The sequence below is a fragment of the Kryptolebias marmoratus genome, linkage group LG17 (assembly GCF_001649575.2).
Source record: "Kryptolebias marmoratus isolate JLee-2015 linkage group LG17, ASM164957v2, whole genome shotgun sequence".
NCBI lineage: Eukaryota > Metazoa > Chordata > Actinopteri > Cyprinodontiformes > Rivulidae > Kryptolebias > Kryptolebias marmoratus.
The window spans coordinates 19,710,453-19,726,425 of record NC_051446.1 but is presented as its reverse complement, the minus strand read 5'-3'; the positions used below and the strand labels follow the sequence as shown (position 1 = coordinate 19,726,425).

The 15,973-nt window shown below is 37.2% G+C and overlaps 1 protein-coding gene across 3 annotated transcripts; it reads right to left on the bottom strand.

Annotated features, from left to right (window-relative positions):
- Nucleotides 1–194: 194 nt before the first annotated feature.
- Nucleotides 195–15,879, bottom strand: LOC108246015 (cadherin-related family member 1). 3 transcript variants are annotated; one of them, XM_017433341.3, is made up of 17 exons: nt 12,804–15,879; nt 12,287–12,382; nt 11,823–11,968; nt 11,664–11,714; nt 10,992–11,081; nt 10,782–10,868; nt 9,326–9,442; nt 8,186–8,329; nt 8,024–8,102; nt 7,788–7,888; nt 7,488–7,691; nt 6,897–7,049; nt 6,001–6,165; nt 5,378–5,445; nt 4,430–4,658; nt 3,233–3,487; nt 195–1,912 (listed from the first exon to the last, which is right to left on the bottom strand). In XM_017433341.3, the coding sequence occupies exons 1-17, from the start codon at nt 12,862–12,864 to the stop codon at nt 1,370–1,372; spliced, it is 2,589 nt and encodes an 862-aa protein (XP_017288830.1). In that variant the 5' UTR covers nt 12,865–15,879; the 3' UTR covers nt 195–1,369. The 3 variants fall into 3 exon arrangements, with proteins under 3 accessions (XP_017288830.1, XP_024866260.1, XP_017288838.1); XM_017433349.3 differs by having other exon boundaries at nt 1,796–2,687; XM_025010492.2 differs by lacking the exon at nt 12,287–12,382.
- Nucleotides 15,880–15,973: the final 94 nt, after the last annotated feature.

Genomic DNA, 15,973 nt, shown 5'->3' with positions numbered 1-15,973 from the left:
TGATATTTTTAAAAATGTAAATGTTCTTAACATCTATCAGTACAGATTCGGAATTAAATTTACCATGACTTTTATTGCTGTGCAAGTAATTTATTTTAGTAAAACAAACAAAAAATAAATATACCCACATTGAACTAAAAAGAATAACTAAATAACATTATTCCAGCCTCCAAAAAAGCAAAATACAATTAAAATTATTTTCAAACGTTTATTTAAAATCAAGACAGTACAAAGACAGTACAAATTCTTTGAAGAACCAGGCAGGTTAAGTTCATATTTATGATATATAGATAATCTTATCTTACTTAAAATAAGTGTAAGTTAAGATATAGCCAGATACAAGTTACTTTTTTTATTTTATTTTTTACAGCAGTGATATTTTATTTGCCTAAATTGAAAAGGCATGTTTGAGCATGGGAAGTAACTGATGGTAACCTAAATGTTTGACAAAATACATATTCTATATCAGTAAAAAAAAACAAAAAAACAGAAAAACAAACAAACAAGCAGAAAAAAAGAACATGTCCAAGCAAGTTATCAACACCTGATGATGTGAGCCCAACATTTTCAAGCATACGACTAATTTTTTACTAACAACATCCCACTAATAAAGCATTTCAGTGTATTTCCATTTGCAAGATTCAACTGGTAATCTTGCCATGTATACTCAAAATAATAAAAAATGTAATGCAACACACTTATAATGGACTTATTTATATAAAAGCATTTTTCTAGATTTACTCAAACAAATATAAGCAGCTCATATTACTACAGTGGCACATTGTATTCATACAAAGGAGCAACTTCTCAGCTTTGAAGCGGCTGATGTAACACAGTAAAAATATTAACACACAGGTCTTTTAGCACTTCATAAAGAGCCGTTTTTTCCACCCCATGACCATATAATTAAGCTACATGCTCCATAGAGCAATGAAACATTTCCTTTTTCATTAGAATTCATCAGGTGCTTTTCATGGTTGAAAACATTGCAGGGTTGTGAGCATTACACTTTTCAGGAAGTTATGCAACTTATGTATGGACACTAAGTCTTCGTAATCCACTCCCTGGACAATTTACAATGGTGCGTCCTACTGGTATAAGGAAATAACCCCCCTCAAGATGGCAGTGTGGTGAATTATCTGGGACTGCACCACTGACTCAAGCTCTCTCCTCCTGTCACTAAAACTAGGTCAACTGAAGATGCAGTGCAGCTTACTTCTTTAAGATCTTGTCTTTAGATGTAAATTTTTGCAAAGCCCTAGCATTTACATGATTAATCTCAAGGTAGGTTCACTCATCAATCATCAGATGGGCTGCAGGTGATATGGGTTAAGAGCAGTAGAGCTGCCTCATGTTTGTGCTGTTTGACTTAACAATAACCCTGGTTATTCTCGTGTATCTTTTGCTCTAACTTCATCTTCAGCTCCGATACTAAAGCAGAGCTGATGTTTCCCTCCTTGCGGCGGCCAGACTTTGCTTTCTTGGACCCTTTGGAGGCCAGAGCTCCGGATATTGTTGGGACTGCTCGGGGTCGCTCACTGGCTCGAGTATTAGATGGAGGTGGAGGAGGCAGACAAGGGGCAATCGGAGGTGGAGGCTTCAGCCTTGGGCTGCCGGTTTCCTGCGATGGGCTGCTTTCTGGGTCACTGATGAGGAACTTCTCTGCAGGGCTGGTAAACTTGATGACAGGTATCTTGAAGTTCCAGGTCTGCTGCTCCCTGGGCCGCCTCTTAATAATGCGTCTTACCGGCATGATCCTGTTTGACTTTGAGTTGCGCATGTACGTAACCGTAGAGATCAGAACTGTCACTCCTACTAGTACAATAATGATAAAAGTGACCATACCCAGAGCTTTTAAAGGATTGTCCCTACTTTTCATTAAAAAAGCTGCCATAGGCCCCTTGAGAGGAGTCTGTAAAAAGAGCACAAATACAATCATTTGAGTCTGAGTTCAACATTTGGCGCAGCATTCTTCCAAAGCATGCAAGCATTAGTGATGGATGCGCAAAGCACTGACAGATGAGGCCCAGAAAACACTCTCTCACTCACAGCCAGTCATCTGTCATCCTCTGTCCAACAGAATGGGACTGCTGATGCAAAGCTAAGAGCTAGGCAGGATGCTAGTTGTTGGGAATGCATCTGGCCGTCTGACTGATGAAGGCTGAACAGCTTTATTACACCAGCACAAACATGTTTGTGAAAGAAAAATGGAGAACAAACAAAACACACAAAAAATCTCTCTTTTTTTAGTCAATCTGACTTAGTCTGAGTCATGGTCTAGTTAAGGAAGTTGTTGAGTTTTTTGTAATGTAAAACAGTTTTTAGAATAAAAAAAAAATTCAGTCACAAAGACTAAAGAATGTATAAAAACATAAAAAAGCAGTTTATACAGTAAAAATCCAATGTTGCTTTAAAATGACTGTGGTACTCTTGTGCAGACAACCATTCAGCGAATGTTTACAGCTGAATGGTGAAGTTCCGGCTGCGTCTCACTTGACTCGGCGAACCACTTTGATATAGTTACTTTCCGGGTTGATTCTGGACTTTTTCACCGCGTTACAGTACAGGGTTGTGGAGATGCAGACAGTCAGTACAATGAGGGACAAGATAACGCTCAAACAAATTCCAAAAACCGCCAGAGGACGCTTGCTAAGGCCCATGAAGTACGAAAACATTCGACCTTTGATCTGAAAAGCACGATCACAACACAGAAACAAAACCAAAGAAACCACTGAGTCATCATGAAGAATGACAGAATGAATGTATGATGAAAACATGATGGATCAGAAAAACAGTGAATTTATGGGAACGATTGAAAACTATAATGGATATGTTATTTTTTTAGCTTATAGCTGCATTTTAAAGTCAACAACAGGACAAAAAGTAAAACATAAGCTTTAGGCACAAATCTAATTTTATTTGAGATGCTTTCTTTTATTTATTTTTTTCCTAAAGCAAACCAATAGATAGCTCCAAAATTCTTTTTTTTGCAGAGGATCAGCAACATCGCGCTGTGATTTCATCCTTTGATATTTCACTTCCTGTCCTTGTTTAAAATGCAGCATAAGAACAACCAGTGTTATCCTTTAAAGAAGACGATTGTGGTAAAATAATGCAGGATGATTTGGCCTACAGTGCATCTTATATTTAACTGCTTCAATCTACAGCTCAGACACGCAGTACAGGCAATAGGAAGCACAGCAAGCACGCTGGGAGTTAAAGCAAGTCTTACCGCTTCGGTGATATCAATGCTGACCACAGCTGTTGTGCTGAAGGACGGAGAACCTCGGTCCCTGGCCTGGACCACCAGAGACCACTTGCAGTCTTTCTGCTTGGTGATGTTCTGGACGATCTCCATTGACTTGATGAAAGGCTTCAGTTTGATCTCCCCGGTGTCTGCATTGATGTCGAACGCGTTGTCAGGATCGGCTGTCATGATCGAGTACTCGATGACGTTGTTTGGAGACTCTGCGTCCTCATCTACTGCCTACAAGAAGTGACAGGTTATATGAAGAAACTTATTATTTCTTTGTAAAGCACGAAAACAACAAGTATTTATTATTTAGAGCTTCTTAAAGTGACAAGTAAGTTAGATTTTGGGGAGATTCTTTCCCATGTTGACCTTTGACCAAATGACTGTGATGTTCAAACCCTTTTTAACACATAAAGATCCGAAAGAAAGCTGAGCCAAGTAAAAAAAAAAAAACTTTTCAAGCACAAATGAAACCGACAACTATCTGAATAATGAGTTTTTTCAGTTTATGACATGTTTTTGGTTTTATCCCTGCATTTGATTCAAGGTTACTATGAAAAAAATATCACAAGAGTAAGATGTGAAAATTAGGTTTAGCAAATAAATGGGATTATAGTTTCTTGATATCTCACCTTTCAGTAAAACTCAACCAGTTTTACAGATTTTGAGCTAAAATTCAGTGAGGGACTAGCAGTCTGTCAGCAAAATATCCCATGAATGAATGGATGGATTTAAAAAAAAGTCTTAGAAAGTAATAATTTAACTCATTTAGTTTTACAAATACTGAGCTACAGTTTGGTTTGCAAGTAGCTGAAAGTCATCCACAACACAAACTCCAAGTGCTAACAGATCACAAGTTCTTTGTTTAAATCTTTGACATTTAAAAAAAAATGCCAATTAAATATTTTAGATAAGATCATTTAGCATCATGCATTGAGTTTATCAGCTTCCATATGTTTTGAGTTTTAAACAGTTCAAGCCATGATAGAATGCCCACTAGTTTTTCTGTTAATTCTCCAAAATTTGCTTAAAACTGCTCCTAGAAACCTTTCTGAGCTGTAATCATCTCTAGTTGCATAGATTTAACCCAAACTCCCCAAATCTTCAGCTTATAACAAAAAGCTAAAATGTATTTAAACATTTAACAGCTGTATAAAATGATACAGTGTGATGTACCTGGACTTTGACAGGCGTGCCGATGATCATGGTCTTCTCGAAGAATTTGTCATCAAACTCTGGAGGGTGGTCATTCATGTCCAGGACGGTGACAAAGACTTCAGCCAAGCCGTACTTGCCCTCTGAATCTTCGGCCTTGACATAAAAGTTGTATTTGGACCTGACCTCCGCGTCCAGGCTGGTCCAGGGTTGGGTGGTGATGAGGCCGGACGATGGGTGGATGGCAAACCTGCAGAGAGAATTTCTCTGTGGATGAGCCATAGGAACAGATGTCCATTCTGTGTCATCACAACAGACTAGATGAAGATAAATAATGGAACAAAATTTTAAATTACACGAACATTTATGCAGGTAACATTTGTTTCTAAGTAATGTAAATACACAGCGCTTTCTGAGATCTTTTTACTTCAGTGTTTGGCTTGCTGGCATTTAATCAAAACGACTTTCAGTCTTGTTCTCTACTGTGAAAATTCACAAGTTGCTTTGAAACTGATAACTTTCGCACAATTAAGGTTGCTGTCTGCAGACGAGCATAAATTCTCACTTTTCCTCTGCCGCGCGCTGCCTTGCTTTTCAAAGCTCCCGTTTCTGCAGCTCCAGCTGTCACATTGCATGTTAATTGGCTCTGTCTTTGTGAGACAGGGCCAGGCTGGCTATTTTTAACCCTCCAATCTAATTAGAAGATTAGCCAGCATCTTGCAGCCATTTTGGAGTGAGCCTTTTGTGCAGCAGAGGAGCCAAGAAAACAGTTTTTTGTGGGTTTTTTTGTCTTCCAATAGAAACAAAAGGTGAAGCAAGACTGCTCTCCTAGTTTTTGAGTTTCCTCAAACACTCTTTAGTTAAAATAACAGTGTAATATGTATTTTTGGAAGGGAAATGAAAGAGTCACATATTTGATCAGGGTGATGATAAGCTGGTAGAAGTGGAAGGGTTTTTTTTTTTACTTACAAATCTGATCCTGATCCATAAATCGTGTATTTGACTTCACCCCAAGGCCCAGAGTCTGGATCATTTGCCTGGAAAACAAAACAGGACAGAGATTAAACCCTCTGATGCAACAAGCTGTGAAAAAATGTGCTCACTGTGATGATGATTATTTATCTGATCAAGTTGATATTACAGAAAATTAAAACAGTCCATAGCTGTTTTATTTATTTTAATAAAGCTGATGTTGGACAACCAGCTAGGATCTGTTGTACAGAGGGTGGAGTCTCCTCATGGAAGAGGATATAAGAATAGAACAGCACAAAAAAAGTTGGAGCAAAATTAATCATTTTACTGAGCAGTCTGAACATATTGCTTTAGTGCAGAAACCAATAAAGGAGAAAGATGGAACATAAAATACTAATGTGCCAAATTTGTAACAATAATCCTCCTCAGTGAAAAATAGTATGGGGGCATATGCCTGAATATGACATAAAGCAGCAAAACAAACACTTTTTGTTGTCTGCATGATTCAAACTTGCTTTTATCTAATGAACTCAACGTAGTAAAACAGTTGTTTTAAAGAACTGATTGATTATAGAATCACTTTATTTGGGTAAAAGCAGGGTTAATCACAACTGACTCACTGTCACAGACACAACACTGGATTCTCCTGGAGAGTTCTCGGGCACTCTGGCAATGTAATACTCGGATGTGAAAGAGGGGACGTTGTCATTCGTGTCCAGCAGGTTGATCACTATATCAGCCGTGGCACTGAACCGCTCAGGAGTGTCGATCTCCACCGCCAGCAGCTGCAGAGAGACGCAAAGTGATCAAATTGGAGCTTAATGTTGAGCTATTTACAAAGTCAAGAGTCAAAATCAAAATCAGCAACTCTGTGAGATGATATTTATATTTTATGTAAAGTTAGTGATAAAATTCATAAAAGGTTGACTTAAAAGCTTTTTTAAATCAAAGTCACAAAGTTATTTTGAGAAAAAAAAAATCCTAAAATGTTCCTTGCCAAGTGCCCCAATACAGTTCCTGATTTTTAATATATTAAAGTTATTATTTTTCTTATGTAATTACTGGAGTCATATTAGAGTTCTTAAAAGCAAATAGTTCAGATTATTGCGTTCCTAATTCATGGATCTAAATATCAATTGACATGTAAAGTAGCATTATACAAGCACTACTAATATTAACTAGAATACAAATTGAAAAAAAAAATGTCTATAAACTAAGACTGTAGGTTGAACTAATATCAGTTATTATGAGTTTTATCCTAGTGATGTTGTATTTGGGCCCTCTTATGATATAGTTTTGTAAGCTTCAATGTTCCAAAACCATTATTTTTGTCATATTTTACATATAACTTTTCTTGTTGAAAAAAATTCAATTTATATCTGTTTTTTTTAAATTCATGGGAAAATTCCTTTCTCCTCTGAGTGACGCTGACTCATTAGCGCAAGATTAGCTTTTCTGCACGCATCGTGATTTACAGTGATGTCATTAAGACTTCAACATTCAACTGAGGTTTCACCTTAAAAGAGAGAGTCTGTCCCTTTTCATAGTCGATGCCAGACGTGTCCTCCACGATTATGGTCACCTGAGCTTCGTTCAGGACTGTTTGAGGAACCACCCGAAGCACTCGGCTTGGCCCCACGAGCCTCAGTTTAAATTTAGCGTTTGCGCCCTGAAAGCCATCAGAAAGGTGGAGTTAATGACAGAGATACCAAACTGTGAAATGTAAGAATTAATTTGATTCATTGTGTCCTCAAAAAACAAAACAAAACAACAACAACAACAAAAAACTGGTATATTTTATATTTCATATTCAGATAGGATAACAGTTAATGTTACAGGAGGATAGATGAAGAGAATAAACATGATGGCTTACAGATTTTCTGAACATTTTAATATGAATTTGCATAACCACATATTTTAACTGACTGGCAGATATTTATGCAGTGTTGTACTTAAGATAACTGTCAGCATAGTTTAACAAACTCGGGGTAAAAAATTATTCATGAAAACACAGCAAACACATACAGACTGCAACGAGTCATCCAAAAAAACAAACAAACAAAAAAAAAAACCCAGCAGGATGTGAGAAACTGGGGAATAAATTCACCTGATCAGAGTCATTGACTGTGATCTTAAAGCCTCGGAGGATCTCCCCTGCAGGTGGATGCTCATACATTGTGACCTCAAACTTGCTCTGTGGTCCATTTTCTCCATAAAAGGTTGGAGGATGGTTGTTCAGATCCACCACCCGCACTGTCACTGTGGTGATGTCGAAGTCCAGCATTTGGTTGTTCGGCCCAACCTCACTTGCCTGGATTTAAATGATAAACACAAGCAGTAGTGACAATATTTTTTAAGGGTGAGCCCCAAGGAGTGAATGAGGAAAGATACAAATGAATAATATTACCTTAACTTTAATTTCATAGAGCTCATTTTCCAGCAAGGATGGGGATGTTGTCAGAGTGATGCATCCACTGGTGCTATTGATTTCAAACACACCTTCACTACCTGCAAAATGATGTCAGAAATGCTGTGTTTTGAATTAATTTATGACTATGAAATGATAAAATAAAAATAATAAAGCAATGCATCATCATTGAAACAACAAGCAGCTAAACTTGGCATTCTTTTCTTCTTTCTTACCATTCATAATGGAATAATGTATAGAGTTGGGATTGCCTTGATCTCCATCTTTGGCATACACTGTGTATATTTCTGAACCCTGGGATAAAAAAACACATTACTTTATTTAAACAAAAGCAACAATATGATTAAAATAAATGCTAAGAAAAAAAAGGTTCTTACAGGAACGGAGACTTCATAGATGTAGCCAAAGTATGGAGTTCCTACAAAGGATGGAGGCATGTCTTGGGCATCCAGAACATTGATTGTAACAGTGGCTGTGGAAGTCAACACCTGGTGTTTCCCCTTGTACTTCCCACCTCCGTCCTGAAAAACAAATACTCATTGTTAATATACCTAACTGATAATATGTAATGCAAATTTAAAATAGAACACAAATAAATATGCCTAAAAAGTACAAAAATAAATAATTATGTGTAAAATATGAGGAATTCTGTTAGTTTTCTGGTTAAATTATTCCTATAGATGTAGGTAAAAAGCACAGCATGCTTCTTTTATCTCAATCTGCTAAAAATGCTGCCAATTCATGTTCAAGACCACTGATTTTTCAAGGCACACTTTTTGCTTTAATTGAAACTGAAGCTTTGTCAGCCATTAGCAAAGAGGGGGGCGGGGGGCATTTTTAGTGATTAAAAAACTAATAATGTGTCTTAATGTCCTTAAAAATATTATTTTTCCCATCTCACCCTTCCCTTGACCTCATAACTTGTTTGAGTTGTTCCACTGAGATGAAATAACGTAATTTTGGAGGGACGAAAAGACCAGGTTGTTTCTCTTTTATTGAGCTTTACTTTTTTTATTGAACATATTGATTGGGATTTGACTCACTGCTACTGAAGGAATCATGTTAGTTGACATCTGTTTGTACTGCATTTTAGATATTGAGAATAATTTAGAATATCTGTTGATGCAGGGCTTTGCTTCAGTAAAAAAAATGATTATAGATTTATCATTTGAGAAGCAGTCAAATGCCAAGAAAAAAAAGAAGTCTTGGGAGGAAGAACTTGTGTCACTTTGCAGGAGTTAATTAAAACTTGGCAGCCTTCAGAAGGTTTTTTTTAACAACACTCTTTGTATGACACTTCTGACAGCAAATCCTTAGACTTTTCATCTGTTTTATTTGATAAAATTAGATAAGTACATTTAATCATGATTTTGCCATCAGACCATGAAGTACGAACACTTTCTAACATATGTCATTTGAATGTAAAGTGTGACAGCATAGACACATGTAACTTCTAACAGCTGTTACTCTGCAAGTTAAAGCGCTAATGTGTGTTTGCAGCAGAATCAACCTCTCACCTTTGCAACCACTGTCACAAAATGTGTTAGCGTGGTTTCGTAGTCCAAGGTCTCACCAGGTTTGACTCTGAGGATCCCACTGTGTCCGTCAATGGTGAATTTGGCAAATGAGGAACTCTAAAGATATAAAGAGTCAAACACTTAGTGGGACAGAAGTGATTTGTCATGGAAAAATAAGATTTACTGATAGGTCTAATGAGATGTCTTCATTGGTAGGCAACAGAACTGTATAGTACATGTCTGTTCACAGTTTGATGTTAAGTCATGCTGCCCTCTAAGTGATACGGCCTTCCAGTTATGGTGAGACTGGTGGTCTTATCTTTGTCTTATTGATACGCTTTATTCAAAAAGACACTCTCTGACAAGCTTACATTAGACAGATTCTGCTGCTTGGAACTGTCTCATCCCAGGGATTTCCTGCTTGACATTTCTTTGAAATAAATTGTTAAAAAAATCAACAAGCTGGGTCTTCTTGTCTCCCTTATCTTTTTGCCATGACACAATCAAGAGCAAAAAGATACTTCTGATCAGGACTAGCCCTCAAAGTGCTCCAGTTAAACCTTTTTATTTATGAATAGTTTAATGTGACAGTTGACACATGAACACTGACAGCCACTACACTGTCAGTGGTCACCAAAACCTAAGCCCCTATTAATTCCTCAATGCTTTGCACAAATGTAATTGAAATTTAATCCACTAAAGTAACGCCATTTCCAGACTGCTCTCTGGTATGAGATTAATCCTTCCCACTGTGCACTGTCCCCATCACCTGAATGTCCCTTTCCCCCCTCCACATGGCAGAACTGCTCTCATGATGACAGCTTGACCTATGCGCTTAACCCTGAATGTTAGGGTCATATCAAACCAGCCAACAGAGTCCATATTTGGATAAGAGTGATGCTCAAAAGCAACACAAAGGGGAATGAATAGTGTGAAAGCAACCATGAAACTAAAACCTAGATGAGACATTCAAATCAAGTTGAGGTCTGAGTGGAAAGATGTCAAAAGCTGTGAAGGGTTCAAAACAATAAATTCTAAAATTAACTCGATACCATGAGCAGGGAGAATGAAAAAGCTTTGACCACTTTAGCTGAGGTTACCTCGGGTTAACTTCTGCAAAGGCTTTGCTGTTGCAGTTAAGAGAGCACTTTTTTAGATTAATGGGACAATCAAGATAGCTGCAAAAGTTAAGGATTGTAAGGTTTGATATTTTGGGGGATATTTGTTTCTGGATGGATTATAAACTTGAATGAGACACAGCCGTTTTCACTTGGGCTTTAGGAATTGATTTAGGACCAAAAAACAAAAACAAAACAAACAAGAACAACACAAAAAAACAATATAATTTGGTGCCTAAAGTTCATAAAAAACCCTCACATGTTTTTTTTTTTGTTTTAGTTCAGTTGCACAAGTAATGTTACCACTATCACCTGAGCAACAAGGACAATAAAATTACCTGTAGGTAATATGAAACACTGCCTCCTGAACCCAGGTCTTTATCGACAGCATGGACTTTGTAGATGCTGCTTCCAGGAGCAGTGTCCTGGTAAAAAGACATTTGTTCATGTTAAAACCCCCACTTCCAATTCAGACTCCAGATTTCTTTCTATGTCATTTTCATAAATAGAAGTATCTTAAGAGCTCCTGTGTTGATTTGACGTGATACCTCTGGAACATCAATGATGAAAGGCAGGTTTTGAAACTCGGGAGGCTCATCGTTGGCATCAGTCACAAACACTCTGACTGTCTCAACAACCTGAAAGCAACATGAAAACAAATTTTCAGCTGCAAATGAAGCCTACTTTGTTAGCTTTCATTTATTTCAAGTCTCCATTGTACTGAAACAAATTATTACCAACAAGAGAAAAAGCTAAAATGATTAAAGTGATTCTTAGCTTTAATCAGATGTGTAACACTTACAGAAGTGTAGGCATTTTTGTGTTTGCTAAGGTTGCCTAACTGTGGAGGCCATGTTGAATTGAGTTGATACCAAAAGTGAATTCATTATAGATGGGTTCCCAATGAGGTTTTCATTAACACGGACAAACAAACACACCCACATCTACATTCATTTTCACACTTCATGTTTTGGCGGCAGGTGATAATAAACGTAGACGCACTGTTTGTCTAAAACTGTAAACATTTCAACCAAGTGTTCAATATGATGTTTCCTCTGATTTTCTTTTAAATATCTATGTTGGTATGATGGGTTCCTTATTTTAAGTGTTTTAGATTAATGCCACAATTTGACTAAAACGAAACAAGACATTAGGGTGTCAGTTATGAAAGTAAGAAACGGGAAATAAAAAAACAGCAAAACATAATCAGTAAAACTTACTTTATTGCGACCATCTGTTATGCTCACTGTGACCGAGATTTCATCTTGCTTCTAAGAAAAGAAAATGAATATTATCACTGTTAAAGGCATTTGTTAATGACACTTAATCAAAGAGCCATTTTTGTTTCAAGGTGAAGAGGTTGCATGTTTTAGGCTTGCCTCTCTGTCAAGCTCCTGAATCAAAGTCACGTTTCCTGACTTGGGTTCCACCCTGAAATATTCCGTGGAGCCTTTTTCAAACGTGAGACCGTATCGTACCGGATCCCCCTCCGGATCCGTACCGTTCAGGATGTATATCTGTGTTCCTACGAGGAATAGTCCACAAAGAAAAATGTAAATAAAGACAAAAAGCAGCCTCTCAGTTGTTTTGATTGTTAGGTCAGATGAGCCACCACCCATATTGTTTTCTTCCCCCACGTCACAATCCAAAAGGCATTACAGTGATTAGCAGGAGCATTATGTACAATAATTTTACAGCCAAGAAATCTTTCACCTTCCACCACACCAAACATCCTCTAAAACACAAAACTACCAACGCTTCCCTAGAGTACTTTTATACTGTATATATTATTAAACGTACATCTGTAACAATTGTTTTTTTTAAAACAACACGTGAAACATACCAACAGGTGTGTCCTCAGAGATACTGAACAAGGCCATATTCCCACTTGTGCTGCTTGGTCCATTGTCATAAAAATATGGAGCATAGTCTAATTGGCCTTCATGATCACACAGATGGAAATGGTCCAAGTTATTTAGGAGAGAAGGGGTAAAAAACAATTAAAGCTACTCTAGGCACTGTATAAATCTGACAAAGCTCACATACATTTTAATTTTAATATATCCTAAAGAATGTTTTTCAGCAAGAATTAACTGAGGACTGATGCAATGATTTGCTAAAAAGAGCAGAAATGAAAAAGGGAGCTAAATCATAAACATAGTTGAATTTGAGGTTTGACTCTCAAAAATGAAGCAAAAAGTATCATTACACATTGATTTATATGAGTTGTAAGCAGCATAAACAGTCTACTCTAAGGCGAACATGCCCTCTCTGTTAGAGGATTAAGCAGATAAGAGCAAGCCAAGAAGTCTTATCCTTACACAGACAAGCTCTCACACACACACACAAGAAAAATCTACCTGAACTGTAATGAAGCAGCAGGAGAAACAGGAATACACGTGTTTTTTTGTTTTTCTTCATCCTGGTGCGGAGGTAAGGCTTGGCTGGCTCATGTGGAAGGCTTGGTGGAGGGAAAGCGAGCGGCGAGTGTCGTGCCCTTCTGGAGGCGTCTCAGCAGGCTCAGAATGAAGAAGAGTCTGGGGCAGATTCTCAGGCACTAATCCAGTGACGCATCCCTCCTCTTCGCAGACATCTTCTGCCTCACTGCTCACACTCCAAATCTATCCTAAAATACTACACATGGGGAGATGAGAGTTCAGGTTTCACACACGCCGTGGTGTGAAAATTACACCTCAGCACACATGTGATGATGGGTGCTTGAGTCTCTGCAGCCGTGATTACTGATAAACCAGATTTTTTGTGTTCTCAGTACTGTGTTTACATGCTTGGAAACCTTCAAGATACTGTGCTTCTGTTTGTCTTTATTTGTTGGGGCCCCAAGGAAGTGTTTGGCCCCTGAGTGATCAGATATTGTGACTTCCTCTGCCCTTTACAGTCCTCTTTCCTAAGAAAACTACTTTAGGGTCACTCAGACTCAAGTCACAAGCAATAACAAGTGTCTAGTGTAACATTTTTAACATCATGGCTGTTTTAAATTTATCTTTATAAGAAAAATTGTATTTCAAAAATAGAATATGTTTCCCTTACACTTTTTATGGTATTATTCACCAGCAGCCAAAGCAGGTCAAAGACAATTGTTTATTTATGATCTCATTTAGACAAAAACAAACAAACTAGACAGTCAAATTATGACGCTTTCGATCTACAACTTTGATGACACTTGAGAAACGTCATAGCTGTTATTTTCGAACACAATTTCCACTTTGTCCGGAAGACAGATTTTGCACCTTTTCTATTTTTTTTTAACCAAATGTGCACACTAGCAGGTGTCAAGCGAGTGCACATTTGTCTGACGTTTCAGCAAAGTGTGTTCACTGTACTGACTCATGTGGAGGTGCAGAGTGTGCGCCTGCTGGATTCACAGGTGTAAAAATAGTCTCCAGCATTACACATTCAAGGTAGAGAGGAAATATATCAAATTCCAGCTCATTCCCACTACAGCCAACAGCCAACCCCCTAGCTTTTTGTTTTACAAAATTTGAGACAGTTTGACTAAAAACATTTCTGAAGTGGGGTTCTGTGGAAAGGTTATGGACAATTAATATCTTACCTTTCATAGATAGCTCTTTGAAGGACCTCAGTTTGGAGAAACAGAGTTTAATTGTATTACTAATGCCAATGGTTAGCCTTAAAGTTATAAAGTTCAAATCAACCAAAATATCACAGATTATTAAACAAGATAACATAAAAGTTTAGTAGAAGAAATACTTCTCTATTTTTTATTTTCATTTTAAGGCACCCCTTTTGTCTAATTTATTGAGTTAATACAACATGTTTGATTTTTTTAGTGTAGAGATGTGAGAAGAGAGGGTCAGATGCAGTCAGATGAGTCATTCTTCGCCAGATTCTTGGGAAGTGGCTTATGACCCCTTTAGTTCGAGGATCTGTTGTGCTGAAATAGACATTTCGCTGTTCCTTTACAGAGAGGGGTGACAGCCAAACAAAACAATTTCACCCTAAGAAATCAGAATGATCCTGTGATGAAAAACTTCCAAACCTGATGAGTAACATTTTGCAGCTGACAACACATTTTTGACTACAAATTACATAAAATGGAGTGTATTAAGTCTGAATTGTTTGTGTAGACCAAATAAAAAATGAATTATCTACATTGGTTATTTTTATATTTTTAATCCTTTGCATCCTTACAATGTTTTACCTAATTGCTACTATAAAATAAACATGTTTTTATAATTAGGTGATGTTGCTCCTTGTAAAAAAGTTCACGAATGTCCGTCATCCATGTGCCTAATGTAAAAGAAATAAAATGAAATGAATAAAATGAATGTACCTATTCGAGCAATTGTGTACATGATGAAAACAGGAATGGAAATTAAATTAATTTAGTTTTGTAACCATGGAAGAAACTGTACTACAAAATGCTCTGTCCTTTCAGCTTGTTTTACAGACAAACACATAATCTGCCCAAGCCGCTACCCCTGGACTCTGACCAAATATTAGTCATCAATCTAAAAATGACAAACAGACGGCAGTTTCTATCCTCACTGAAGCTTCGGCCATTTCCATCCATTATTGTGCTCTTCATCCCTCCTATTAGACTGTTTTCATATACAGCATCCATGTCTAAATTGTGCACATGATCTGGGAGGTTTAAAACACTGCCTGGCAGCTGTGCCCTCCACGTGCGCACGCCTTTACCAAACACCTGCATATTTACAGATGTTAGCATCTGCTGCAAGTGCCCTGGTTTGACGGTTTAATTTTAGAGGAGCAGCCAGATGGCGGACAAGAGGATTACTACACTAAGCTTTTGTCATCTGCTGCTTCACGCTGACTTGGTTCTGGGGAAATGGGCAACAGAGTGGACCCCAGTGGTCTAAACTCCAAAGTGTGCAGATACCAAAAATCAAAACAAGTATTTATCTATCAGATTACTTCGCAGCCGCAGCAGGGGTTTAATAGTTAAAGCCGATAAAAAGATTGAAATTAGTTTTAGACGGTAGTGGTTTAAAAATGAGTGATTTTCAGGTTGCTGAACTTTTTGAGGATGTTAATTTTCATGTTTGAAACTTGCAAATTACCATCTTAGCCCTATGACCACCCTAAACCCCTTATAGAAGTAACTGCTAAAATTACAAAACAAAAAAATTTTTTTTGTTTTTGTAATCGACTGCAAAAGTATTTGCCTATGAATAGATCAGGTAGAGCATTTGTAAATTTACCTAATGAAGATGGTAGTATTTTGCAGGTTTTAATACTTTTATGCTCTATTTAATAATTAGTGGTAAGAAAAAACACAGAGTATCCATATAACACACTGACTTTGTATCTAGTCATGTACAATAAAGTCTTTAAAAGCCAAATCAAATGTTTTTTGTTACTTAAAAAACAGTTCTTACTAGGAAGTCATGACATTGTTATTAATGTAAGTAAATCTTCACAATATATTAAAAGTAATCAGCTGTAATCAGTCTCTTTACTTGTATTTTTGTATTGCCAAAATGTCAAAAAATGTATTTTAGAGACTAACTTTTAATTTGTTACTGTA